This window comes from Telopea speciosissima, chromosome 3 (assembly GCF_018873765.1).
Source record: "Telopea speciosissima isolate NSW1024214 ecotype Mountain lineage chromosome 3, Tspe_v1, whole genome shotgun sequence".
Taxonomy (NCBI): Eukaryota; Viridiplantae; Streptophyta; class Magnoliopsida; order Proteales; family Proteaceae; genus Telopea; species Telopea speciosissima.
In genome coordinates, this window is record NC_057918.1 from 22,630,378 (window position 1) to 22,657,958 (window position 27,581).

At 41.3% G+C, this 27,581-nt stretch overlaps 1 protein-coding gene and 1 long non-coding RNA gene across 3 annotated transcripts in view; one reads left to right on the plus strand and one right to left on the minus strand.

Annotated features, from left to right (window-relative positions):
* LOC122656238 (DDB1- and CUL4-associated factor homolog 1-like) lies at window positions 1-26,854 on the minus strand. 2 transcript variants are annotated; one of them, XM_043850721.1, is made up of 14 exons: window positions 26,546-26,854; window positions 11,100-11,181; window positions 10,841-10,957; window positions 10,552-10,730; window positions 9,509-10,454; window positions 9,328-9,425; window positions 8,816-9,239; window positions 8,090-8,689; window positions 7,795-7,974; window positions 7,114-7,683; window positions 5,870-5,980; window positions 2,900-3,018; window positions 1,187-2,816; window positions 1-906 (listed from the first exon to the last, which is right to left on the minus strand). In XM_043850721.1, the coding sequence occupies exons 1-14, from the start codon at window positions 26,728-26,730 to the stop codon at window positions 211-213; spliced, it is 5,937 nt and encodes a 1,978-aa protein (XP_043706656.1). In that variant the 5' UTR covers window positions 26,731-26,854; the 3' UTR covers window positions 1-210. The 2 variants fall into 2 exon arrangements, with proteins under 2 accessions (XP_043706656.1, XP_043706657.1); XM_043850722.1 differs by having other exon boundaries at window positions 7,114-7,680; window positions 26,546-26,853.
* Window positions 21,635-27,581, plus strand: part of LOC122656240 — an 18,059-nt gene continuing 12,112 nt past the window's right edge. The window contains exon 1 of the long non-coding RNA XR_006332064.1: window positions 21,635-21,644. This is a non-coding gene — a long non-coding RNA (uncharacterized LOC122656240). The remainder of the gene's footprint in view (window positions 21,645-27,581) is intronic.

The following is a 27,581-nucleotide window of genomic DNA, read 5'->3' on the forward strand; positions in this document are numbered from 1 at the left end:
GATACAAAGAACATGAATGAAGCTTTTATTACTAAACGAAGGCCAAATACAGGGACATCTGTTCTTACATCCCCGTCGCCTTCTCATCTCTCAACTCAAGGGATGAATTTCATCCTGGAACACCTTAGAGACACCAGATAACCGAAAAATAATTACATCAAATTTGCAAGACCCTTTGAATCATTCAAATGAATACATTTCATATGACATTCAGAACCCAAACCGATTGTCCATATCCCCTTCTTCCCCACTACTGAAAGATCCAACCACCTCGTCATCCTCCTCTTCGTCACCCTCAGTTACAATCTCAAGAATTCCTGTACCAGCATCGAAATCCAAATTGTCAATGACAAAATCCCCATCTTCATCATCCTCATCCATCTCATCTATACTTTCATCATCATCTTCATCACCATTGCTCATATCATCACCTTCACTATCGATGTCAGCATCCAGGTCAGTTCCTGATATCGGCTCATCAGCTCCTGAATCATCATCATCTTCCTCAGTTTCAGCGTCATCAGGATCAGAATCATCATCAGTTGGCCGCCTTCGGCCTATCTCATACAGCCTAGCAGAAGCAAACATCTCCTCATGGTCATCCATAGATACCAAACCGACAAAAGAATCAGTTGGCTCTGTTGAAAAATCAAGGACACAGCGATCAACAGGGACTGTGGCTATGTCTGAGTAGTTAACAGCATCCACAGTCCGAAATGCTGAAAAAAGGGGGTGCCTGACGCGCCGGGTGTTTACTGCCGATGTTATGTCCTCAAGATTCCTCCGGAGGATTGCATAGATTACATCTCCACGTCCATTGAATGTTATAACTGTCTGGTCCAAAGAAGGTACACTGCGTAGAAGCTTGAACTTTCGGAGATCCCAGACTTCGGAATTTATAATAACCTACAAATTTCATATCGTCACCAGTTAGCAATTATAAACACTACAACTACCTAACAAAGGAAAGACAGGTTTAAGCATCCCCATCAAACCAAAAGGAGCTGACTAGATTTCATTACATGGATAACAAGTCAAGAATCAAGACTCATTACAGATGTTTAGATGCAAAAATTTATTCCTACTTTAGTGATGATCCTAGTCCAGAGCTGCTATTTAAAATCTGATTTTCAAATTTAAAATATGCACACTAAATAATTTGGAGAATGAAAAGCTTTATACATACCTCATTTCCAGCAGGATGAAATCCACCACCCCCGTAATCAGTGAACTGGTCAAAACGATGAACAGGTCCAGAACCCCGCCGATCCCATAAGACTCCATTCCACAGTAGCATTGTGTCTAATGGGCTAAAATGTATGAGAGACTGTACATGCCCTCTGCCCGGGCCTGAAGAAATTGTAGAGGAATCAGACAACTTCAACTCCAGATTGAAGGTCTGGATGTCATACAAGAGAACTTCACGCCTGCTCGACTCTGATGATAAGGCAGCAAATGTGGTCCCTGAATTGCTGAACCGTGCCAACTTGCATCCCTCAAATGAACGCATGGGCCCTGCTGAAACTGAAGATGCATCCCATAATCGCACATCATAGGATCCGGAAGAGAGAATCAGCTGGCTATCCCCACACAAGGCCGACTGGACATGTGAAATTGATGACTGATGGCTTGTGTAGCTCTCCAGAACATTACCACTGTTTGAGTCAAAAATCTTGAGTTCACCAGAATGGCTGCCAGTCGCAATCTGGGAGGAGTCCCCAAGAAAAGTTATGCATGTCAGGAGGGTGCCATCATCCCGGCAAGTACGCCATGGCCTGAATCTTCTGTAGACAAACTGACGATCCATATGGTTTCCATGAATTCCACCATAATGGTTCCGGAACTCACGTGTGCTCAGCCTAGCAGTGACATTTGCAGGTGCATCAACATTTCTTCTTGATTCAGGGCACATATGTGGGTATAGAAGAGAAAGTGGAGGTAAAGTGGTTATTGGAGCAGGGCATTGGCGATGCTGGTGCTTTAGATACTGCACCACAAGATGGTCTAGAGTTACTCGTTCTGTGATACTAGATACTGAGTCAGCAAGAAGACCAGGGAGGGAGGAAGAGGGAGTCATCGGGCCCAATGGGGTACTACTATTTTGTTGGCTATTATCCAAATTATCAGTAACAATCCCACTTGCAGTTGAGCGCCCAAACTGATCCCACTGACTAGAACTCTGTGTAACAGACAACCCAATAGAATCCATCGGTTGATTGCTTCTACGGACAGTACTGGGTGTCTGGCATATTGGAGACCGGAACACATGCTCGCCAGTTGCATGGCGCTTCCCTTGTGAAGCAAATCCACTATCCTTGAAGTCTGTTAGTTTTCGTTTCACTGGTAACACGATTGGAGTCTTAAACTGGAGTTCTGTATCTACACAAGGCTTTAGAGCAGACACTGCTGAAGCATCTGATACCCCAGAAGCTGCAGATGCATATCTTGAAGTACCGGAACACTTGCTATTTGACGGTGGATTAGACAGAGCCTGGTTTCTTGACTGAAAGCTGATATTTGGTGAGAAAAGCAGTGGTTTCTTCTTTAAAGAAGGCACAACTGAATCAGTCTTTAGGCTTGAATCCTCATCTCGTGCTGTTGGTTTTGATGCATCTGAGATAAACCCACAAGGAGTGCGACCAGATGGCCACTGAATTTGAGTGTGTGGGGTTTCTTGAACATAAATTTGGTGTCGGAGTGGAGGTGGTGCTGCCGAAGATCGCAAAGGTGTCAACTGAGCCTCTTTTAGCAATGAATCAGCAGTACTGGTCAAGCCAGATGCCTGAAGGTGCTCATGTATAAGGAGTAAAAGCTCCCTGAAACCAGCACACAAAAAGGGAGTGAATAGAAAGAGATGAACGAGTTAGTACAGAATTGCAAAACAAAGAAGTGGAAATACCTGGAATGGTAAGTAATAGGAGTGGCAGCAGCTATAGCTGCTCTTTCAATACGCCTCAAAGTAGGGGCAGCAGCATCTGTGGCGGCTAGTGTGCTTGCACGCCCTGAATTTGTTACAATCTGTACGGCAAGCATAAATGTATGTTATATAATGATTTTCTCATAACTGAATATGATTATTTGAGTTTTTTGCCCAGCATAACCAGATACAAACTGCAAAAGTCGAGCCATGATTTGTTCATTTCTATGCCACATAACAAGAGAGAGAGAGGTTTCTAGGTAAGCACCCGTAGAGATGAATCTCTTGATGAGCACACCCATTTCTGCCATGTGAAGAGCTGATGAAGCACCCGTGGTGTCAAGTCTCAATTCATATCGACCGATATGGCCAGATACGTATTGAGATTGGCCAAGTCAATATGATACAGAACTGATACATAAAAATATTTATGCAGAGAACTGTATCGAACAGATACAGATCGATACAGGCCTATACAGTCAAAAAATAGGCTGCCAAAACCCAAAAATCCCAGTTTTCAAAGAATAACTTTTTTCTACTCTGATTTATTGGCCAAAACCTAAGTGGATCTCATCCATACTCAAAAATGACCTAGGAGGAATGATTAAACAGGCAAAAATTAGCACTTGCGAATTGCGAATGAAGACTTGAACCACATGGATTTTTCTTTTTCAAATCTTCATGCTTAATTGCTTCTTATTACTTATTAGTAGGTCTGATATTACAATTGCCAATGAAAACTTGAATCACATACATGCCACAAAGACAAAGATAACCTGACATTAGTAGGACTATTGTTTATTGCTTATTTATGGTATACAATGCTTAAAAGCACTAGATTTGCACATTATCATAAGCATATCCATGTGCATCAAAGCGTATCTCCGATAAGTCTCTAAGACATCTACTAAAACCAGTTTTCTGATATGCTGCCCGATACCAATACTTGACACCTTGGGAGCATCCCTAGATCGTATACATGTACAGTTTCCAGGTTCATCCCAGTTAAATGCACCATCTAGTGAATTTTCTTCTTGTAATTTCAAGCAAAAGCGAGTGCAAGACTAGTGCCAGAGTTGTCAAGGGCGTGAGGTGTACGGTGTACCCAAGACAAAAATGCTTCCCCAGGACAAGGCATACCCCTAAGGGATGTGAGGCACACTCTTCTTCAAATAATTGTTAATTATTTATTAGAACACGCTATAATATAAAACAGCAAATAATTCATAATACTTTATATAAATTAGCACAAATTAGAGCTTTATACAAATAAAGTTGTTAAATCCTAAAAAGAACCAAAATATCTTGGGAGAATGTCCTTTACATGGTTTAGTGTAGCTAAGCTCCTCTTGGTGGCCCAACTAGTTGTGCAATGTGGTAGGATGATATGGTGATACCCCTATTGAATAGATAGGGCAAGGTTTGGTTGGTATACAACCCCCTATTGGCATGCACCCTCTCCATATTCCATATTTTGGAGTGCACCCCATTGGCACTCCTGGATTCCCAAAGCTTTTTGTTTACCACATGGCCAATTCCAATTGGGATGAAACTTGACATATGAACAGGTAACCTTGAAGTCTACCTGTCCACAAAATTTAGGCCCCATCTGACATGCCACATGAGAGAAAATATGGGTCAAACTGATAAGCCTCACTAGGTGGGCCAACCAACCAGGAAATATTTTCCTGATTCTTACTTTATCTAAATATTAAACAAAGGAGTTGTCCAAAGCTTCAAATGCATAATTCTCATAAATAATAAAGATTATATACAATGGTAAGGTTTCTCCATTGTGACCTATCGGTCGTGGGTTCGAGTCTGGAAACAGCCTCTCCACAAAGTGGGGGTTAAGGCTGTATATATTATGACCCTCCCCAGACCCCGCAATGGCGAGAGCCTAGTGCAATGGGTACGCCTTTTTATATACAATAGCTTACAACAATTAACAGAACAAGACAATACCATGACATCACACAACTATACAAAACTACAAGTAATTAGCAAATACACTAACAATGTAGACAACAGCAAAGACAAAGTTCCATAACCTAACCACTTTGCAAAATTACATAGCAAGGCAGAAAATTTTATTTATTCAACCAGAAGGAGCCCATAAGGCTGCAATTGTCAGACAAGAAGGGATTATGCTTCGTTTGCTTGAATAGAGCAACCCAACCACCAAAGCACAGAGTCATAAACCTCAGCGACATATAAAGCACAAAGGGTGTGTGCTTCTCAAATGAGGCAAATACCTCAATAACACTAGCTGGTGTGGCTATTTTGAACATTAAATAGATGGTGACCATGACACCATGTGGATTGACCATCTGACAACTACTGAAAAATCATATGGCCCATCATGTATTGAACATAATTCTCATAGTATCATTAGACATCCAAATGTAAACTAAAATTGAATGGTAAAGTGTGCCACGGAACTGACTTGTCCACAACATTTGAGCACCTGCATATTTTTATTTTATTTATTTATTTGTTTTTATTTTTATTTTTTTTGTTTGGGGGGGGGGCGATAGAGCACAAAAAGGTGCCCCAACTAGAGATTTCCTCTCTATTGGTGTTCAATTGGAGGAAAAATCCCCCCACTCCGAGCCTCCAAAATAAAAATAAAAAAGTTTGCTTTCCTATTCATTCCTATACCTTGTAGAAACTAGAAAAATGTGCTTCACAAATCAAAGGAATGAGTCAAAGGGCACGTTATCCACTACAACCTCCAATCATGGCCCACCTAGAAGATGTTCAGCACCATTTATTGCAGAATCTTTAGGGGATGAGTAGCAAAGAGAACCTGCACTGCCTATGTGCCGGTGACCCCAAATGAAGTTGGAATGCCATTTCCCCGACAACGGCAGGCATGGGGATACTCAGATTTTCTTTCCACACACACACGAGCAAATTGGAAATCTGAATGTAGGGCCTAATGATGCTTACCCCAATCAATTCTATTGCCACTTGGGCAAGTTCTGCGTGCCACCTGCCCTGCTCTGAACCAGGCGTCTGGTTGCCTGAATCTCTGATTAGCTCTGAAAGTTTTTTCCCCACCTACAACAAAATTTCATATTTAAAGATACAGATCAAAGACAAATCTCAAATGTTTATAAATGTGCACAGAGCAATCATCTGCAAAACCTCTGTTTTTTGGAACAAGCAACAAAAAGATGAAATTTATTAGAGAAGCAAGCACACACAAACACAACAGGTGGCCAAAATAAAGGAAGCTCAGCAAGGAGAGCAGAAAAGGGAAACAGCAAGAAACACAACCGGGAACACTGAGAGACAACAGAACCCTCACAGAACAACATGCTCCATACACCCACCACCCAAACTGCAAGTCTGCAACATACCACCCCCCCCCCCTTCCAAGAAAGAACTGGAAACAGCAAAACGGAGCAGAGAGAAACCCTTCCCCTCGCCAGCCAACTAAAATGGGAAAAAAATAGACCACAAAAATTATGAGCATTAATTATATCAAGATTGGAATGCAGTCTATGTATTTCACAGAAATGACACATGGTAAACCAACTTTTATACAAATACCTTCAGACACTATAGCAGCAGTATGTTAAAAAAATGGTTGCCATGTTCACAACTGCAAGGGTAACTAAGCTAGAAGAGTGACACTTAGAAATATTTAGCACTTACAAACCATAGATCGTAAACAAAAAACAACTGTATCCTCGGAAAATGTAGCTTTATATGACCATCATGAGAAGTTCTTACTTTTCACATTAAACTTTTCTTCCTGTCTCAACCAGTGAATAAAGATAAATCCAAATGACTACATGTGCTCAGTGGGAATTAATAATTTCTGTTTCCATCAAAGAAGCCAACCTCCACCCCAAGGGGGTAGCTCAGTTGGCATTTGGCAAGGACCAACACCTCACAATAGAGCTCATAAGTTCAACTCTCCTTGAGGCATACCTATCCAAAAATATTAGAAAAAAAAAAAGCCAACCAACCCCCCCCCCCCAAAAAAAAAAAAAAAAAATGAAATAGGCAACCCACAACCCAGTCATTTTATCAATAAAACTCCTTTTCCTTAAAATCATCTGAGCAAATGCCACCCATAAGAATTGAATTTCCCCTAACCAGCAGCCAGTGTTGTCATCCAAAAAAGAGCAGTGATCAGATTACTAGTATATTAAAAGGTAGGAATTTTGGTATTGGACCATCACCTGAAGCTTTGTCAAAATATGTGCAATTGATTCATCTCTGGCCAAACCAAGCAGGACTCGGCATGCAAGAGCCCGTATACAGTCAAGAGCACTAAGAGGTGTGAGTATGCGAGGATGGAGAAGATGCAAAAGGACCTTTATTCCATTGTTGGCTCGAACAACCTCCCTTGCCTGACGATAGCCTTGTTCCAAGTGTGTAGCAAAGCCAGCACAACCTGTTCCAGAACCTAAGGATATCCTACGATCTCCCACCACCCCAGAAGTGACATTAGAAACAGCCGCTTGTGAATTATTATTGGAAGCTGGCATACCAAGTACTGTTGAGTGGCCACGTTCTGCAACAGCAGATTCTCCATTCCACTCCCTGGACTCATTTTGAATGGGCAAAGAAAGATTTCTGTCTAAGATATTTCTTTCAGCATGTCTTTCTCTATTCTCCACAGTAGAATCATTTGAGGTTTGAATTGAAATAGACTGCTGACCTTGTGCAAGCACAACTGGCTTGTTACTGATTGAAGGTGGTGGGCACACAAGATTAACCAACACATTGAGTGCTGGCTGAATAACCTGCTAAAACAAAATAAATTGATTCCAAATAGAATGTAAAACCATAAAACCAGCTTCAAAAGCCTTCTTCCAGCATCCAATTTCCAGAAAAATATTGACACCTAAGGTCTTTACCTCTGGATCTACATAGCCAGCACCATTTGCCGCATCCAAAATAACTGCCATACCAACACGATGATTGCTCAGTGTGGCATTTACAATCAGTTTACAGCCGTTAGACACCAATGTAACAATTTGAAGAACACCCAATGCATATTGAGCCAAGTCATGCAAGTAGCGCTCAACAGTTGGGGCCTAAGTAAATAAGTAAATAACTCAATCAGTCACTCAACAATGATAAGGACGCAAATGAGCAGGGAAACAAATGAAATGAAAGAAACAAAAGGATTGGGAAGTGGGAAGCACATACTTGACATAATTCCAACATAATGATATGCCCATTGGAGGCTAAGAACTTTTCCACTGAAGGCCAACAAGCTCTTACAAATGCAGGACCAAGCTTCCGATCCCGCTGTATTTGCAGAAACACTGCGTCCATCGCCTCATTACTGATGTCAAGTGGCTTGTAGGCAGCCCTAGAACTTGGAATGTGCCGGGTGACACTTCGATTTTTATTAGGACGAATGGAATCCACAAGCAAGAGAAGGTGAGCCCTAAAGTATTGCCGAAGTGCAACACAGGTGTGATAAGCTATTTGCTTCTCCGATGCGGTCAGCACTTCTGCAGGTGACCGATCATTACGAAGAGACCCCAGATTAGACAGAGTGAGTGGCCCAGAATTACCTCCTGATCTCACCGAGGCAGCACCATGTAAGAGGTTTAGAAATTTCTGCAAGCCATCCTGTGCATCAAAAGAGTCCACAACTGCTCTAAAGACGAATGCAGCAGCAAAAAAAACAGCAGCATTTTTCCTGGCCTGATCTTGTTGACACTCAAGAAGTTGGAGAGCTAGCTCAACCACTTGATTGACAATATCTGGAGGTAGAGCACATACACGTTCCATAATTCCCTGATAGAATATTCCATAAAAAAGAATCTCTGGGTCAGAAAAGACCAGGATTGCAGATAATATAAACTAAATAAGTACAAAATGGAACTCTTAAGAATCATGTAGAATGATTATATATGCATTTACCTGAAGAGAACCAATAGTAAATAAGCAGGATGAAAGGCCAAAGAAAGTCTGAGCAATTCTTGGTACTGCAAGAAGTTTTTGCATGCCGCTGCGGTCAACCAATAATGCAGCAAATTTACGGTGAGCAGCTAAAGCACATATTAGCTTCAGCACATCAGGCAGAAGAATTGTGAAGTTTGCTGTCTCTCTATTTTTGGAACTCCTTTGAAGTAGTTCAAGGCAGACATCAACTCCCTTTTCATGGAGAACAGGGCCCAGGACTTCAACATATTCACCAAGTTTCTCAAGACATTGGACACAATATTTTTCTCTCAGCTGTGCAAGAGAGTACTTATCCAATACAAATGATCCTTCTAACTCCTCATCTTTGTCTGATTCTGTGGCCTTCGAATCAATTGAATCCTCATGGAGATTAGTTGAGCGCCTGTCAAACAACCAAAGTAAGTATAGCCACCATAAATACATACTATAAAGGCATAACCAAAGAAAATACAAGAGCAAGTTCCACTTACCTTGAGACCTCAGTTGCATTTGCAGCATCTATAACAGTGGATGCCGCTTTTGAAGCAGCTAAAACTGCAGCTTCTTCATCATTTGTACTCTTAAATTCCTACATAGGGAATGGATAAAGTAACGTACTTATAAAACAGTAAAAATAACAAAACACGGGGAAAAAAACCCATCAATACTCACCTCTATAGCAGCACTCTTCACAAGCTCAGCAGCAGCATCACCAGCTGCCTTAATTGCCTCTGCAGGCGCATTGGCTGTTCTGGCTTCAGCTTCAGCAGCTCTAACTGCTTTCTTTACCACATCAGAAATATCCCTTGTGCCAACTTTGCATTCTTGGAAAGGATCATCATTATCTTCTCTTGCTGCGCCAAATCCATCAGCATCAATCCGGCCTGAAGACTTTTTGGCATCAGAAACTCTTTTCACATCTTGATATCTTATTTGATTCCTCTCCCTGACAACCCGGCTTTGTCCTCCTAATCGTATTCCAGATCCTGGAGAGGTCAACACTCTGTCATTGTCTACAGCTCCTTCATTAGCCCTTCCCTTTCCTCTAATCCTTGCCCATCCACGGTTTGTTCGGCGCCTTGAAGACTCATCTCTGATATTCTCCTCACAATCCTCATCTCTCATGGATCTACTTGTACTATATCTGTCACCAAATTTGGACTTCCCATCATGCAAATCACGATTTTGCCTTTTTTCCTCATTAAGTGGTTCAACATCATCTTCATCAACCTCAAACACATCAACCCCCTCAGGTAAATCATCTGCATATTCTCGGGATTTTAGTGATTCTCCATCATCATCCCAACACTCTTCACCACACGCTTGTCTAATACTGATGGTTTTATCATGATCCCTCTCACCACTTTGATCATCTAAAAATCCCTCATCCACTAACCTAGGACCATCTAATTGAGTACCATCCAATACCTGCCAGAACCTACCCCTACTTTCTTCTCTACTTTTTATGCAAGAAGCACCAGATGTATTCTTATACTCTGTCAGATAACTTGAATCTTTTTTACTTGAACTTGTTTCCCCAAGAACCCTTGTGCGAAGATAACGCATGAGCTTGGCTGACAATCCAGATGTTAACACATCTTCGACCACTTGACCACCACTGAAATTATCATTAAGACAAAAAAAATCAGAGACAAGAAAAACAGGAGAGACCAGAAACCAGTGTGAGAGATGTTCTGCCGCTTGAGGGTGCATACCCAGATAAGCATACAGCAAGAAGTCCAGTAGCATATGTTCTCAACATTTCAGAATCTGTGGGTGTATATTTCCCTGAATCATGCTTTACATTACATTCATCACCAAAGTTCCTGACATTATCATCCAGCACCCAGCTTTTGATGTTCTCTAGGACACCATCTTCAAAGACATGAGGATACTGTAGGCATTTGCAGATAATCCACTTCACCCGTAAGTCAAAATAATCAAAGACCATATTTGGCTCACAATGAACATATAAATCAAATCAGACAAATTAATGAGCTTTACCATCCAGGTTACCGAACAGCTAAGAAGTAGCCTTGCAGAAGCCGCACGGATGCTGGTGGAGTATCTAGTTTCCGTAAGAAACTTAGAAGATATCAGCTCACAGAAATCATCATTCTCCTGGGGGAGTACGGTGGGGAGGGGGGAAAGTCATCAGGTAACTAAAACACCATACGAGCCAGTAAAGATAATATGAATTCCTATTATGACAAAAATTCGAGGGTCCTACAGCATGCAAGTCATTACAGAAAAAATCAGTTACCTGGACCAAGTTCCCCAGCCTTCCAATACTATGAGAAGCGCGTCCATTAGTGTCAGAAGAATGACCTGACTCTTCTATGTATCTGAATTAAAAAACAAAGGTCAGCCAAAATGAAGTTTCAAGGATGATGCTAATTCAGGTATAATAAAAGCAGAACTTCTGCAATCAACAAGGCCTCATTTGTTTGCAGGATAAAAAGGGGTGGGAAACTTGTGAGGGTGAGTCCCACATGTTGTGGGTTGGGTTGACAAGGAAAGGAAATAATGGAATATGCATTTTGTAGTGGGGTGGGATTTAGTGGGAGAGAGAGGAAATGGACATGGGGCGGGATTCCATGGGAAAGAAAGGAAATAGGAAGAGGAGAGAGATAGACTCAAAAGTAACTTTTCCATGAATAGTGCCAAAATCCTACCAATTTTGGTAGTACTTTGAAAGTGAATGGGGTGGGAAAAAGAGGGGTGCCACCTCACCAGACAAGAATAAATGCATTTAATGAGCTTGTCTGGAAGTTTCCCACCCCATGTGTCCAAACACACACATCCTTGGTATTTTATGGGGAAATAGTACGCTTTTCCTACCCCTTTTTGCCTATCCCAATTTTATCCAGCAAAGACACGGGCCCCAACTGTTTGGATGATGTTAAGTCCATATCCTGCTATGTGGGAAAGGGATAACCTAACAGGTAAATCAGAACATGAGACAATAAAAGATAAGCATGATTCACAATCCCGCGAATGTGTAAGGAATCCCCAATTTAAACTTACATGACAAATGTAACACAAAGCCAGAATAACATTGATGTGGATCCGGGTTCCAAACCCTTATTGGATCGCTTATGAGCCCACAAATACAAATAACTCAATTGTAAAAGGAATAATGGCAATTTTGCAAATATTGCAAACAATTTAGGAACCCCTTTAAGAGATGAACAGAATTTGGGGGGGGTGGAAGAGTATTTAATTTTTAAAAAAAAGGGGCAAAGCTGGAATTTCAGAAGATTAGGGACAAAACAGAACAAAACTGAGAAACAAGGGCTGGAAAGTAGATAGAGAACTATGTTCTTACTTGCAAATAAGAAAAATTTGCATCTTCTTCTTCCTTCAATTAATCAGACTGTACTCATGACAACCAGGTTCGATTGCGGATGCAAGAACTCTCTCATATGGAGTTTGATCAACTTGAAATTTTAGGTGAAGGATCGTAACCGATATCCCTCTTGACTGCAAACAACACAGCCCAAGAAAAAAATGCCAAAAAGCAGTCTATCTTGCTCTGCAACTAATTCTGGTGGAGTGAAACCAACAGCAGATTCTGATGTCGATCTCCTAGCTCCTTTGGTATTTCAGTCAGAAATTCAGGTGGGTAAGTCGCCCTAGAGTGTAGGACCTTTGCGCCCAATTTCAGATAGAATAGTTAAAGGATGGTTGGAATCAATTCAAATTTGATTAGTTGCAGGTAGCGCTGGAAAACAGGGTACGGCTGTGAAAACTTTAGGAACTCGATGGTTTGGGCAGATTGTGGGAGAAAAAAGAGACGATCATAGGACGAGGAAAGGTTGCACACACAACTCTTGGCAGCATCGGTAAGTACTTCTTTCAATTTCAATCAAAACAATCCAACCTCAATTGTTGGGTACAGCCAAGTATTTAAAGGAAAATCAAATCCTAACCCTACCTTGAAACTGAAATAGAGTTTTGACTCTATATGGGACTCAAACTGAAACAAACTCTACATACGACTCTATAAGGGCGTACCCAGTGCACAAGGCTCCTGCCACTGCAGGGTCTGAGGAGGGTCATAATGTACACAGCCTTACCCCTGCTTTCACAGAGAGGCTGTTTCCAGACTGGAACCCGTGACCACTCGGTCACAATGGAGCAACCTTTACCGTTTTGCACCAAGGCCCGCCCTCCTATGTACGACTCTATCAAGAATAAAACAATAAAAAGAAAATTATAATTTTTTAACTCAAAAAGATAAAATCCTAATTCCTACGCATAACTGCATCAAGCATGAGCATATTCAATGCAAAATAACTAGAGGCTTTATTGTAACAACCACACCAATTGGGGAGTTGGGATCAGCTACCCACATGGGCAGCACTGGGGACAGATCCCAACCCTCCATGGGCTGTGGGACCCACACCCCATGGAGGGTTCAGATCTGTCCCCACCGTCCCCAAATGGGGAGCAGATCCAGACTCCCAATTGAGCACACAGTATCAGTACTCCCCGGATAGCAAGAAGTAGTGAAATAAGGGCTATCCAGTTGTAATAATTCCTGCATTTTCTAATGGATAAATTGAGATCGGCTATAGGGAGCCAAAATTAGGTTGGACAGCCAGAGGCCTCTTTCTTTGGCCTGTAGCTAGAACCTAGGGTATCTTAGGGATCAGCAAGAAATGCCTCTGTTTCCAACTTCCCTTCTTCAGTGGCATCAAAGTGGATACCCCTTCCTCCAAGCTACAAAGGGTGAATGGCTGAAACTTGGCTTCAACAACAGCGCAGAACAGAAAAGAGCAATAACCCTTATAAAACAGCTTTCTTTAATAGATAACATCTGCATGACTCTACCAAAAAGATTGGTCACGCCCCTTCCCATTACATAGGTTACGATGCTTTAAAAATAGAAACTACATGACTTATTCTGAACCATATGTTGAGACCCCCGCCCCCCTTTTTTTTAATAAATGATAAGTGCATTATTGATAATAAAATAGGTAATAGTACAACCTCCAAGGGGAAATTGTGACTAATTCACCCCCACAACAGAACCAAATATTGACTCCCCCTTCAAAGAAAATAGAAAGTTTCTTGACCTTCCAAACTCTCTAGCTTACTAAAAGGCAACAGATAAAACCACTTACTAATACTTCAAGCTAAAATCAAATTTTGTGACCCATTGTTCGGGCATACCCAGTGCACAAGGCTCCCGCCACTGCGGGATCTGGGGAGGGTCATAATGTACACAGCCTTACCCCCCCCCCCCCAGCTTTGCAGAGAGGCTATCTCCCGACTCGAACCCGCGACCACTAGGTTGCAATGGAGCAACCTTACCGTTGCCCCGAGGCCCACTTTGCGACCCATTGTTCCAGCTTTCTAATTCCTGAACTAAACTTTAAGAAAAACTGAATCCAACTTTCAGCATACCCTGTATACTCCCTCATTTTATTATAGCATACTCATATAACCCCTAAGAAAACTGAATAAACTCCAAGTAGATTACCCCTATAAACCCAATTTTATTTTATAAGTAATATAACACACACACCCCCCCCCCCCCCATGAACATGAAAATTAATAGACCCCCTACATTGAGAATTACCAAAATAGCCTTGGCGCTGAAAACTGTACAATGTAAGACTAGAACCAAAATAGGTCTAATCCCAGGCAGGATCAAATAGAAAACCTCCAGAAAACAATGGGATCTCAAATTTGTAGAAGGAGAATGATGAGATCTCAAATTGAAAACCACAAGAAATATAATCTACAAATTAATAACCTGTTGAAGCTGCAATTGAAGTTGACTGATCTCTTGAAGAATTAAGTTGACCTCCCCAATAGAAGAAACCAATCAGAACAAGAGAAACTGAGATCAAGCAGCACTCAGGGTTTTGGAAAACCCTAGAGTCTCCTAGATTGTTGTGAGGAATGCTCTTGATAGTTCGGCTGATGAGAGTACACTCTGGCAGCATTTGATAATCTTCAAGGATCGATGAAAGAATCTTGTAGAAAGAAATCCCAGCAATCTTAGTAGTCTCTTGAAATCGTGTTGAACAGAAGTAAGGCTTGGAGTAAATGATCGATGGAAGCGGATGGGGGAATGGAATGGCCCTTTCACTCTAGGCCTCTCACCTATCCTATCTCAAGATTTCAACATTGCATAAGCAAATTTTTCTAGAGGGTGGGCCTTGGTGCAATGGTAAGGTTGCTCCATTGTGACCAAGTTGGTCACGGGTTCAAGTCTGGAAACAGCCTCTCTGCGAAAGCAGGGGTAAGGCTATGTACATTATGACCTCCCCAAACCCCACAATGGTGGGAGCCTCATGCACTGGGTACGCCCTTTATAAGCAAACTTTTCTATTATTCAAATTCGTGTACAATGCTGGCCTCCCTTACAAACTTATATAGAAGACTCAAAAATAGACTTAGACACTAAACAGGAAAGGCCTAACCCAATCCTCAACTAATAAGGTATCCTAAATTCACTAGGAAAGTGAAATAATAAAGAAAACAGACTAAAAATAGGACTCTAAACTATACTAAATGAAGTAAATCCCGTTTTCCTACTTTCTACCCATATTTTAGGTTCATTAAATTGGCCAATTACAAAATAAACCCATGGGATCAAAGGCCCAACACATACATAACCCAACCTAAGGCTTGTTCCCAATAAAATAAGCCCTCTAAGTGACTTATCTGCATCACTGTATTCCTGCTTTCCCACCTTCCCATAATGCATACATGGCCTTCTTTCCAGATGAAATGTAAATGAACCATCAGGAAATGCTATTCAAACTTTCTTCTGAGGAGGAACACTACTCCATAAGAAAAGGAAGATTTACTACTGGTTATATGGCTTTATCTGCCATCAGCATATTTTTAAATGCTGCCATTATATAGTTTCTTTATAGAGTGTGACCTTTTCTTGTCTTGGACGCCTCCGTCAGCTAACAAGATAGCCGACAATTGATGTGTTGAGCAAGTACAGCATTGCTAGGCTAAGACCTTGGATGTGATGTAGTATGATATAATACATTTTTATTTTCTCTGCCTAGCTAGTTCCAATTTGTTGAATGGTTGAAGTACTAATCTAAGTGTTTTCAATTGGAAGGCCACTGCTTGATTATGATTTCTGCTTATCAGTAAATAAATAAATGTAATAACTATAATGAATGAGGGGGGGGGGGGAGCAAGCACACGAAATTCTTATTACCGCAAATGGCATCCAAATAGGTCCTTTGTAAACCCAGAGGACATAGGAATGTCAATCAGTGTTTGCCATTATTTTCTCATCATAGTCTATGACGATATACTCGCATACCAAAATATTAATTAGAGCAGAATAAGAGGGAGTGAATCGAACATTATGAAATTACATATCTGGGCTGGGCCAAATCTCAGAATTTATGGTCAGGATCTTTAGATTAACATGCATTGATAAAGAAATTCAAGCATGATCATCTTTGTTTGGTTCAAAATAGGACATGGTGAAGACAATACACATTTAGCAGGATTTTTTTAAATATATCAGTACCATCCGCAGAAAATATTGTAATTCATACATTGAACGAAAAACTAGACTCTTAAATCCAGGAAAGGAATTCTAAAATTTGTGTCTAACAAACTATGCCCAAATATTTAGGCAGAAAACTACTAAACGGTAAGGTACAAGTTAAAAACACAAAGTATATGATGGTCTAGAATATATATATATATAGCCTTATCCCAACTACTCAGCCTTATCCAACTAAATGGGGTAGGCTACATGGATCCTTGCCCTCCAATCAGCTCTATTCGAGGTCATAGTGTCATACTTGATACAAGACTTAAGCTATGCATGTCTTTCCTCACTTCTCCTAGGGTCATTTTAGGTCTGCCACTGGCCCTTTTAGTTCCTTCTATCTGAATTAAATCACTCCTCCATATTAAATCATCCAAATACCAAAGGCCTCCGTTGAACATGGCCTTGCCACCTCAAACAACTTTCTCGTAGCTTTCATGTATCGAAGCTACTCCCAAACCAGCGCTAATATGATCATTCCTTACTTTATCCTTCCTAGTTTTGCCACTCATCCGTCTCAACATCCTCATCTCCACTACACTGAGTTTATCTATATGATGCTTCTTAATTGCCTGACATTCTGCACCATACATCATAGCCAGTAGTATGATTGTCCTATAAAATTTTCCTTCAAGTTTTAAAGGAATAACCTGATCACACATACTCCGGACGCACTTCTCCACTTCATCCATCCTATTTTAATTCTCTATGAAACATCATCCTCTATATCACTTTTTTTATTTATGATTGAGCCAAGATCCCTAAAATAATCACTTTGTGGAATCTCCCTCTCATCAATTTTCACCACCTCCTTATCCGTCCTAGTGTAACCGAAGTCAACACACCATATACTCCATCTTCGTTCAACTTATCTAAAAACCTTTTGATTCCAAGGTTGATCTCCATAACTCTAACTTGGCGTTAATCCTTTCTTTTGTCTCATCCACCAAAAATATATCGTCAGCAAAAAACATACACAAAAGAACCTTATCTTGAATGTCTCTAGTTAAATTGTTGATATATGGGCCAGAATACCGTGGGGGTATTCTGGACATTTTTCCTTGTTATTTTATTGTTTTATGAGTGTGGTTTAGTCCCACATCGCCAATTTACAGATTCTATTATTTTCTATTCATTATAAATATATGGCTTGGGGTCTTCCTTAGACATCCAAGCATTGAGTTCTAATTCTGATCCTCTTAACATGGTATCAGAGCTGGTTCTTAATTAGGACTCTTATCCACGATCCCCTTCCCTCTCTAATTCTCGATCTCTCTTCTCTTCACGTCTCTTCTCTTCTTCTCTTCTTCCCTTCTTCCCTTTGCTTGTTTTGTTCTTCTCTGTCCCATAGGGCAGCACTGATGAGGTGATCAATTGATCCAGCTGCTGCCCTCCTTTATTACCTCACCCCATGATCTGAAGATTTGATCAATAGGGTGCTTGGCCTCTTTGGTGCGAATATTGAAGACTTCAGCCTTCGTTGGACAGAACCCCTCTTTACAACAAGGGATTTGTTCACCATATTGGAGCTCCAGACCTGCAGCAGAATACTATTCCAGCACCTACATCAAGTTCCAGCCCCTCAAGGTCGATATTTCTTCACACTTTCAGGGTTTTTTAAAACCCTGACAATAGTCGACATTGGGGGTTCCATATATCAGTTGATTCTGATTTTTTGAGGGGTGATTCTCCCCAGTTCAAGACTAATTCGACTGCAATTTCAGCCTCATCCAGTCACTTCTCAGGCCTCAATTCATCTTATCGATTTCAGCACTTTCAGGGTTTTTTCAAAACCCTGAAAAAATCGATCTCAAGGTTCTCTCTGTCTGGTGTTGCTGATTTTTGGAGACATTTATTCCTTCATTATTAGAGGGCTTTCATCCTTGTTGTTGCCCTTAACTTGGAGATTTTATTGGGTTTCTATTCACAACAGTCCCCTTTTGCGATTTGGGATTCTTCACTGTCCTCATGGGTGACTCTGTGGATTTGACTGCTACTTCTGTTGGTGATGGAAACAGCAAACCAGATTATCTGAATTTCTCCCCAAATCCAATCAAGTTGGATGGCACAAATTATCTGCTTTGGTCTAGGTCTACCTCCTTTGCCATTGCTGGCCGTGGCCTTACTGGTCATATTAGGGGAACCACTGCTATGCCTACTGAGGTTGGAGCTGCTCAGGACAAGTGGCTTGCCCACAATGGAGTTCTTATGTCCTACCTGATCGGTTTAATGACTACAAAGCTACAGAACAATTTTCTTCTCCTTGACACAGCCGCGGAAATTTGGGTTGCTTACAAGGAGACTTATGGACAGCTTGGCAATGATGGCCAGGTATATGAAATCAGGAAGAAGGTCCTTCACACTAGTCGAGGAGAATTGACAGTCTCCAAATATTATGCTACCCTGCGCAGCCTTTGGCAGCAACTGGACCACTTTTCTGACTTCCACCCGAGTACAGCTGCTGATATTGCCTCCTATAAGAAGCATGTGGACAAGATTAGGGTCTACGATTTTTTGGCTGGCTTAAATGTGGAGTATGATCAGATTCGTGTTCAAGTGTTGGGTCATCAGCCTTTCCCCACACTAGAACAATCTTATGCCTTAGTGTCCTCTGAGGAGAACCGTCGGGCTGCCATGTTGCATCTCCCTGTTACTGACAGATCAACTCTCAAGGCTGCTGCCCCTGCTATTCCTGCACCTAATAGCACTGCTTCTCTTGGTGATTCTACCACAGGGACTGTCGTTTGTGAGCACTGTCACAAACCCTATCACACCAAGGAGAATTGCTGGAAACTTCATAGGACACCGGCTGACTTTGAAGCAAAAAGGGCTGCCAAGACAAAGCCAAAGCAAAAGACCAAGGCCCATCAGTCTGAAAGTATTATTGCAGCCCCTGCTACTGACCCTGGTCTATCCCAGGATGATCTACAGGCACTCCTACGTATGCTCAGGTCTTCCGCTGCTGCCTCTACTACATCAGCTCCTGCCAGTTCTTCTGCTCCTTCAGGTTCACACTTTGCCCGGACAGGTATTGCATTTGGGGGTCATTGTGCTTCTGTAGCTTCCCATCCTTGGATCATCGATTCTGGAGCTATAGATCATATGACTGGTTCTTCTAGTTTGTTTCACAGATATTCCCCCACTTTTGGGAAGGATAAGGTCAAGGTGGCTAATGGTTCCCTTTCTGCCATTTCTGGAAAAGGAATCATCAACTGCACTTCTACTCTTCCCTTGTGTTCTGTTTTACACATTCCTAAATTTACTACTAACCTTCTTTCTATTAGTAGTATTACTCGTGATCTTAACTGCAAAGTCACTTTCTGTCCATCTCATTATGTGTTTCAGGATCTGGAATCTGGGAAGACGATTAGATTGGGTAAATTGCACGGTGGGTTGTACCTGCTTGATGATGGTTGCTTCTCTCCACCACAAGTGCCTTCTCCGCTCCACCAGAACTCCATGGTCTCTTCTGAACTCTACCAGTGGCACTCTAGGTTAGGTCACCCCCCTTTAGGAATTTTAGCTCATTTATTTCCTAGTTTGGTCACCCTTCGTACTAAGGATGACTTTTTTTGTGAGGCTTGTGTTCTGGCCAAACAAACACGTTCAAATTATCCAATTTCTAATAAAAGGAGTTCTTCTTGTTTTCATTTGGTACATTCTGATGTTTGGGGCCCTAGTTGTAAACCGTCTATTTCTGGCCATCGTTGGTTTGTCTCTTTCATAGATTGTCATTCAAGGAATACATGGGTTTATCTTTTACACACAAAAAATCAAGTCTTTTCATGTTTTTAGCATTTTTATAAAATTATTCAAACTCAGTTCTAGGCTACTCTCAAACTATTGAGAAGTGATTATGGAACGGAGTATATAGAATCCCAATTTCAAAAATATCTTGCTGACCATGGCATCCTTCACCAAACTAGTTGTGTTGATACCCCTGCCCAAAATGGCATGGCGGAACGAAAGAACCGTCACTTGTTAGAGATGGCCAGGGCTTTGATGTTTGCGAGGAATGTCCCTTCTCAATATTGGGGGGATGCGGTACTCACTGCAGCCTATCTCATCAATCGGCTGCCTTCCCGAGTTCTTAACTCTCGTAACCCCTCTGATATTTTGCTGGGAAATGCCTCCTTTATTGTGCCCCCCAAGGTGTTTGGTTGTGTGTGTTATGCTAGGGATACTAGATCTCCTGGCAAACTTGAACCTAGGGGCCTTCATTGTATTTTCTTGGGTTATTCTCCGACCCAGAACGGTTACAAGTGTTATCATCCCCCTTCCCGTCGTACCATGGTTAGTATGGATGTTATTTTCCATGAGTCCCTTTCTTACTATTCTTCGCCACCTCTTCAGGGGGAAAGTTCTAGTGAAGATGTGCCTTTTGAGATTCCTCTACCAGAGGTTCCTCAGGCTGCTGTCCAGCCCACTTTACCACCACCCACGGCTGTTGTCCTGCCCACTTTACCACCACCCACGGCTGCTGCCCAGCCTACTTTGGATACCCCACTTCCTCTGGCTGTTCCTCCCTCACCTAATGGGAATCCTATACAGGGGGAGCTGACTCCAGTCCAAAGAACTACTGGTGAATTTTAGAAAAGAATTGACAACTCCAACATCATCACCTATACGAGGGGCAGATCCAACAAAGGGCAGCTGCAACCCACTGTAGCACCAGTACCCATCCAATTGCCGACTACAGACCCGGATCCTTCATCTCCTAGTAATTCCTCTCCTTCCGACCTACCTATTGCTCATCGCAAAGGTACTAGGCCTTGCACCTTACATCCCATATCTCGCTTTGTTTCGTATGGTTCTCTTTCTCCTTCTTTCCGTGCTTTTGTATCCTCTCTTTCTTATGTCTCTATTCCTAAACTTGGCAAGAAGCATATACAGATGGAAAGTGGAAGGCTGCAATGTTGGAAGAAATGAGAGCACTACACAAAAATAACACGTGGGATCTTGTGAATCTTCCTCCAGGGAAAAAACCAGTGGGATGTAAATGGGTCTTTGTGGTCAAACAGAAGGCTGATGGGTCAATGGATCGGTATAAAGCACGTCTGGTTGCAAAGAGGTTCACTCAAACTTATGGAGTTGACTATCAGGAGACCTATGCACCAGTGGTAAAGCTCAACACTGTCAGGGTGCTGTTATCTTGTGCTGCAAATCTTGGGTGGGATCTTCAACAGCTAGATGTAAAGAATGTCTTCCTCCATGGGGAGCTTGAGGAGGAGGTATATATGGACATTCCACCAGGCTTCTCTGGTGACAGGACTAGGGGCAGAGTCTGCAAGTTGAAACGTGCTCTCTATGGGTTGAAGCAGTCACCTAGGGCTTGGTTCGGCAGGTTTCATAAGGCTATGATTACAGCAGGTTATAAGCAGAGCAATGCTGATCACACCTTGTTCATCAGACGAGTTGGTGACAAGGTTACTCTTCTCATAGTCTATGTGGATGATATCATGGTGACTGGTAATGATGATACTGCTATCAGGGATTTAAAGCTTCTCCTTGGCCATGAGTTTGAGGTCAAAGATCTAGGTTCTCTAAAATATTTCCTAGGGATAGAAGTTGCTCGCTCTTCAAAAGGCATCTTTCTTTCTCAAAGAAAATATGTCCTTGATCTATTGACTAAGACAAGGCTGCTAGGTTGTCATCCTTCAGATACTCCTATGGATGCTACTGCAAAACTTAGGGAGAAAGAGGGTGAACCTGTTGACAAAGGTGGTTATCAGCGGTTAGTGGGCAAACTAATCTACCTTTCCCACACCAGACCTGATATAGCGGTTGCTGTAAGTATGGTGAGCCAGTTCATGCATGATCCCTATTCCTCTCATATGGATGCAGTCCGGCGTATTTTGAGGTATTTGAAGTCTGCTCCAGGAAAGGGAATTCTCTTATCTTCCAATGGTCACCTCAAGATTGAAGCTTATACTGATGCCGACTGGGCTGGTTCTTCTGACAGAAAGTCCATCTCTGGCTATTGCTCTTTTGTGGGTGGGAACCTTGTTACATGGCGCAGCAAGAAGCAGAATGTTGTGGCAAGGTCTAGTACTGAAGCCGAGTTTCGTGCGATGGCCCAAGGCATTTGTGAACTTCTTTGGCTTAGAAGATTATTGCAGGATATTGGTGTTGCTGTCCATCTTCCAATGATGCTTTATTTACAATAAAACGGCTATTAGCATTACTCATAACCCTGTTCAGCATTATCGCACTAAACATGTGGAGGTTGACAGACATTTCATCAAGGAAAAGCTTGAAGCTGGACTCATTTGTGTTCCCTTTGTCAAGACTACCGATCAGTTGGTTGATGTATTCACTAAGGGGCTGAATTACAAGTTGTTCCATCCTATACTAGTCAAGTTGGGCATGCATGATATATATGCTCCAACTTGAGGGGGAGTGTTGATATATGGGCCAGAATACCGTGAGGGTATTCTGGACATTTTTCCTTGTTATTTTATTGTTTTATGAGTGTGGTTTAGTCTCACATCGCCAATGTACAGATTCTATTATTTTCTATTCATTATAAATATATGGCTTGGGGTCTTCCTTAGACATTCAAGCATTGAGTTCTAATTCTGATCCTCTTAACATAAATCATCCATGATAAGCGCAAACAAATAAGGACTTAAAGCTGATCCTTGATGTAACCCAATTGTAATTGAGAATTCACTACCTTGGCCCCCCACAATTCTTACACTTGTCACAGCACCATCAAACAGATCTTTAATTATGTCTACATATTTACTTGAAACACTTCTCTTCTTTAGTACTTGCCAGATTAACTCTCTAGGGACTTTGGAATAACCTTTTTCTAGGTCAACAAAGACCATATGGAGATCCTTCTTGCACTCACTAAATCTTTCCATAAGTCTCCTAATTAAGGCTCTCTTTGGCATCATTTTTATTTTTGCTTTTTGCCTATTTAACAAAAATCATTAATGAAAACCATTTTTTATCAAAAACTAAAAATCGTTTGGTAAACATTAGACAAAATAGAGTATAGAATGAGAAATGGTTTAGGTATGTGTAGAATAGTTTTTTTGAAGAAACAATCCCAAATTATCAAATCTCATATAGTATAAGTGGTAGGTGAAGAGATTCCCTCTTCACCCATCTTCCTTCTTGGGAATGGATCCCACTTGAAATCATGATTCGGAATTCTGATAAGCATCGACGGTCACAGCCTTTCAGGTGGTTCTTCCTAATTCCGATTGGAATTGGATAAGAGCAGACAGGCGCAAGGGAACCTGTTTGTGCAGAGAATCGACAAGTTCATCAAACTTCAGATGCTTTGAGAAACGTCTGACAAAACGAAGAGAGGATCCAGTGATTCACATCAGATGTTCTAATCTTTAGTTCAAATCATGTTATTGATAACCAATTAACCAAGAATATGATAAAAAATACAAAAACAAAACATCAGGGTCATGATTGCAGAAAAGCCAATGCCAGAACCCATAACCTTCCATATAATCTAGTAGAACCCAAAAAGCATATTGGCCAAGAGCTGCGAAGGCAAAACAGTGCTCAGGATTGACGGCGAGTTTGGCATGGACAAAAAGGAGGACTGCATTTTTTATTGAATCCAATCTCGTGATGGGTCGACCTTTAGGGCCCGAAGCTTTCATCACTAGAGATTCATGGTCAACATCGATGCAGAACAATATATCCTCGTAGCAGAAAGGGGTCGGTTGCAGCGTGTAAGGGGCGAGTGTGGTCAGTTAGGTTGCAGAAGGGTGTAGGGGCAGGTGGGGTCGCATGAAGAAGAAGATGAGGGGGCGGATGGAGTGCAGGAGAAATAAGAGGAAGGGGAAGTGGTGGATGGTGTTGCAGCAGGAGGAAGAAGATGGAGGAGGAGGACGAGGAGGTTCAATCTTCCAATTAAACGAGAAATGACACTCCTACCCTTCGATTTTGAGACTTATGAGCACGTGCTCATTAAAGTCCCGCATAAACGACCAAAACTGATTTTTGTCCAAAACACAAAAATGGGTCAGGACCTATTTGTGGTTTTTTTTGTTTTTTCAACCCTTTTTAAATAGAAACATGTTCTATAAACGATACCAAATGCAACCAAAAACATTTTTTTAGCCAAAAAATAAAAAATAAAAAAAAAAATATGCTACCAAAGAGGCCCCAAGTAAATAGCTTTCATCATGGATCTTCCTGGCATAAAACCAAATTGGTTCTCCATAATAGTAGTTTCTTGTCTCAAGTGGTTTCAATAACCCTCTCCCATAATTCCATAGTATGACTCATTAGTTTTATGCCTCTATAGTTATTGCAGCTCTAAATATCACCTTTGTTTTTGTAAATCGGAACCATGATGCTTCTCTCCTCCATTCATCTTGCATTTTCCTTGTGCTCATGATCTTATTAAATAACTTGGTTAGCCAAGATAAACCACAGATTCCTTCCACACTTCTATTGGGATCTCATCTGGGCCTTGTGCCTTGCCTACTTTCATCCTCCTTAAAGCTTCTTTTACTTCAGACACCCTAATTCTTTGTATATATCTACGACATGAGGTGTCTTGAGAGTTAATGCAGTCTTCCGGAACATAGTGTTCATTTAGTAGGCTGTAGAAATAACCTTCCCATCTCTTCTTAATGTCCTCATCCCTTATTAGTACTTTACCATCTTCACTTTTAATATATCTAACATGGTCGAGATCTCTACTCTCACTTTTAATGGCTCAGATTTTTAAAAGATCTTTATATTTCTTCGCCCTTGCTTTCCCCACAATCTTCTTAGCTTCATTTCTGGCAAATTTATACCTTTGTAGATCCTCAACATCCTTATTCCTTTGCCATGTCTTAAAACTAGCTTTCTTAGTCTTAATGACTGTTTGAACCTCATCATCCCACCACCAAGTCTCTCTAGAAGAATGACATTTTCCTTTCGATTCGCCTAGGACATCTTTAGTAACCTTCTTAATACAAGTAATCATATCATTCCACATCGTAGAGAGAGAGAGAGAGAGACAAAGAGAGAGATTAAACATCTAGAGGTAGCGACTCTAGGAATTTAGAATGCATTAACAAAAAAAAATATTAACGTGGAAAAGTTGGAGCACATAAAGAGATCTCCACATGTAAACAACTTAGAAACGACTGGCTTTAGGAGCAAGAAGTGTTTTGACAAATGAGAAAATTGTAGAAGTACAAGGCAATTGCATGTTGGAAACTCAAAGCCAATATCCTGAGACTAACTTATAATAAAGCAAGTAAACGGTTAGGTAGTGTACGATATTCTTCAGAAAGAGCCAGTGGATTTGATGTTTGTCAGGAGATCAAAAGCGTGAAAGGTGAAAGGTAAAGCACCATTAGAAACATGCATCATACATGAGCACAGTATATAGGTAGCATATGAGCATGGTCAACACTTCAGCCGTTGGATAGGAATACTTGATTATCGGGTGCCTATCCAATGGCTGAAGAATTGACCTGTTTCATACACAATTGCATATGAAAAACAGTATGCAATAATTATAGGAAGCATCTTATGTAAACAAACCAAAACAAATTTCAACGCATCCCAAGACATTGCCTAGAAGAAAGTCGACGCTGCTCAAGTTTCCAAAATACAGAAATAGGTGATAACAAGCATCTACACCACTTGAGTGACAGTTGCAAAGTGAAAGAAGAGCACAGAAATAGTTAAGGAAAGATATTAAAGGCTTGAGAAACGAAAAGAAAGAAATTCAAAAACACCCAACAACGAACTCTTAAGATTCTGGGAATTTAAAATGGTAAAGAAAAACAACCACATTTTATCTGAAGGCAAGCATTATTTGAAATAATGATAGCACCAACGCATATAAAATGTTAACAACCAATAACCAATATTCAAGCTTCGATTAACTCTCCTTTCTTATGATTCCCAACAGCTCAAAATCCCCCAAAATTCGACGCAATCAGAACTCTCTTTCCATAATTTTTCAGTTCCCAGAAAAGCCCTGAACCATTCAAGCCTAATCTCCCAACCGCCCGAACCACCTAACGTCCATCAACTAGGCCAGAATCCCCAACGTTCCCTCCCTCTCCAAAATTCAAACCCCAAAACCCGAAACCCATTTAAGCATACACAGAACTCAAACCTGAGGAATCAAAATAAAGAAAGTATAAAAAGAAAACAAAGATAAGAGAGAGTGAACAAACCTGGACTCTTGAGTCTCGAGAATTGAAGCCAAGGCATTGAGGACCTTGGGGTTAGGGTTTTCCTGAGATGATGTTATCTTTGATATAAAGTTCTTTGCTTTGGAGAGCAAAATTTCGTCCTCGCTCACGTTCTTCGGCTCCTCCGACTCCGCTGGTGGTTGCAGCGAATCCGTGGCCGACTCCATTTATAGCACGGATAATAAGATGAGGAATTGAGGATAAATAGATAATCTTCTTCTGCTTCTGCTTCGAGGAATAGCTGAGTTCTCTATTTAAATTGTTTCAAAGTTGCAGGAAAATTTGGGTGTCATCGTCTCTTACGTGTGTTTATAAGCGTAACATGGAGAGAGGAGGAAGAGGAGGAAGAGGAAGAAGAGGGAAAGAATCGCTAGAATACGCTCTCTGTAATACCTAGAAGCGTCCATCGGTCTACGCGGATTAAGTATTATTTTTTACCTGTTTGACTGAACCATCCCTACAGAACTTCCAAATGACAATTGTGTCCAAACTTTGTAGGCGGTAACTGGTAAGTAAGCGGGTCGGATTGATGCTACCGTTAGGACCATCTGAATCCATAACTATTGGATTTTTTTATTTTGGGAAATTTACACATACCACCCCTGAGGATTGACGAAAGGATATTTTCACCCCCAAGTTTTGAAAAATTCTGCGTACGCCCCTGTGGTTTGCTAACGGTAACAAATAAGCCCATTCCGTCAGTTCATGACTAACACTGTTAAAAATTAGACTTGAACTAACGAAATTGCCCTTCTAAGAAGAACCCCCCCCCCCCCCAAAAAAAAAACACAAAACCTACAACCATCCCTTAAAACGTTTGCCACTCAATCACTCCTCTTCAACCTCTTTGCCTGAACCGAATCATCACCATCTTCACCATCACTCTCTGCTCCACAAGGAATCCTCAATATCGGAGTTGTCGTACTTGATAGCTCCATGCGTAGTATGCCACTCTACACCCATGTCTCTGCCTCTGCCATCGGATACCGAGATCTCATGGGTGAAGAAGCCCATACCC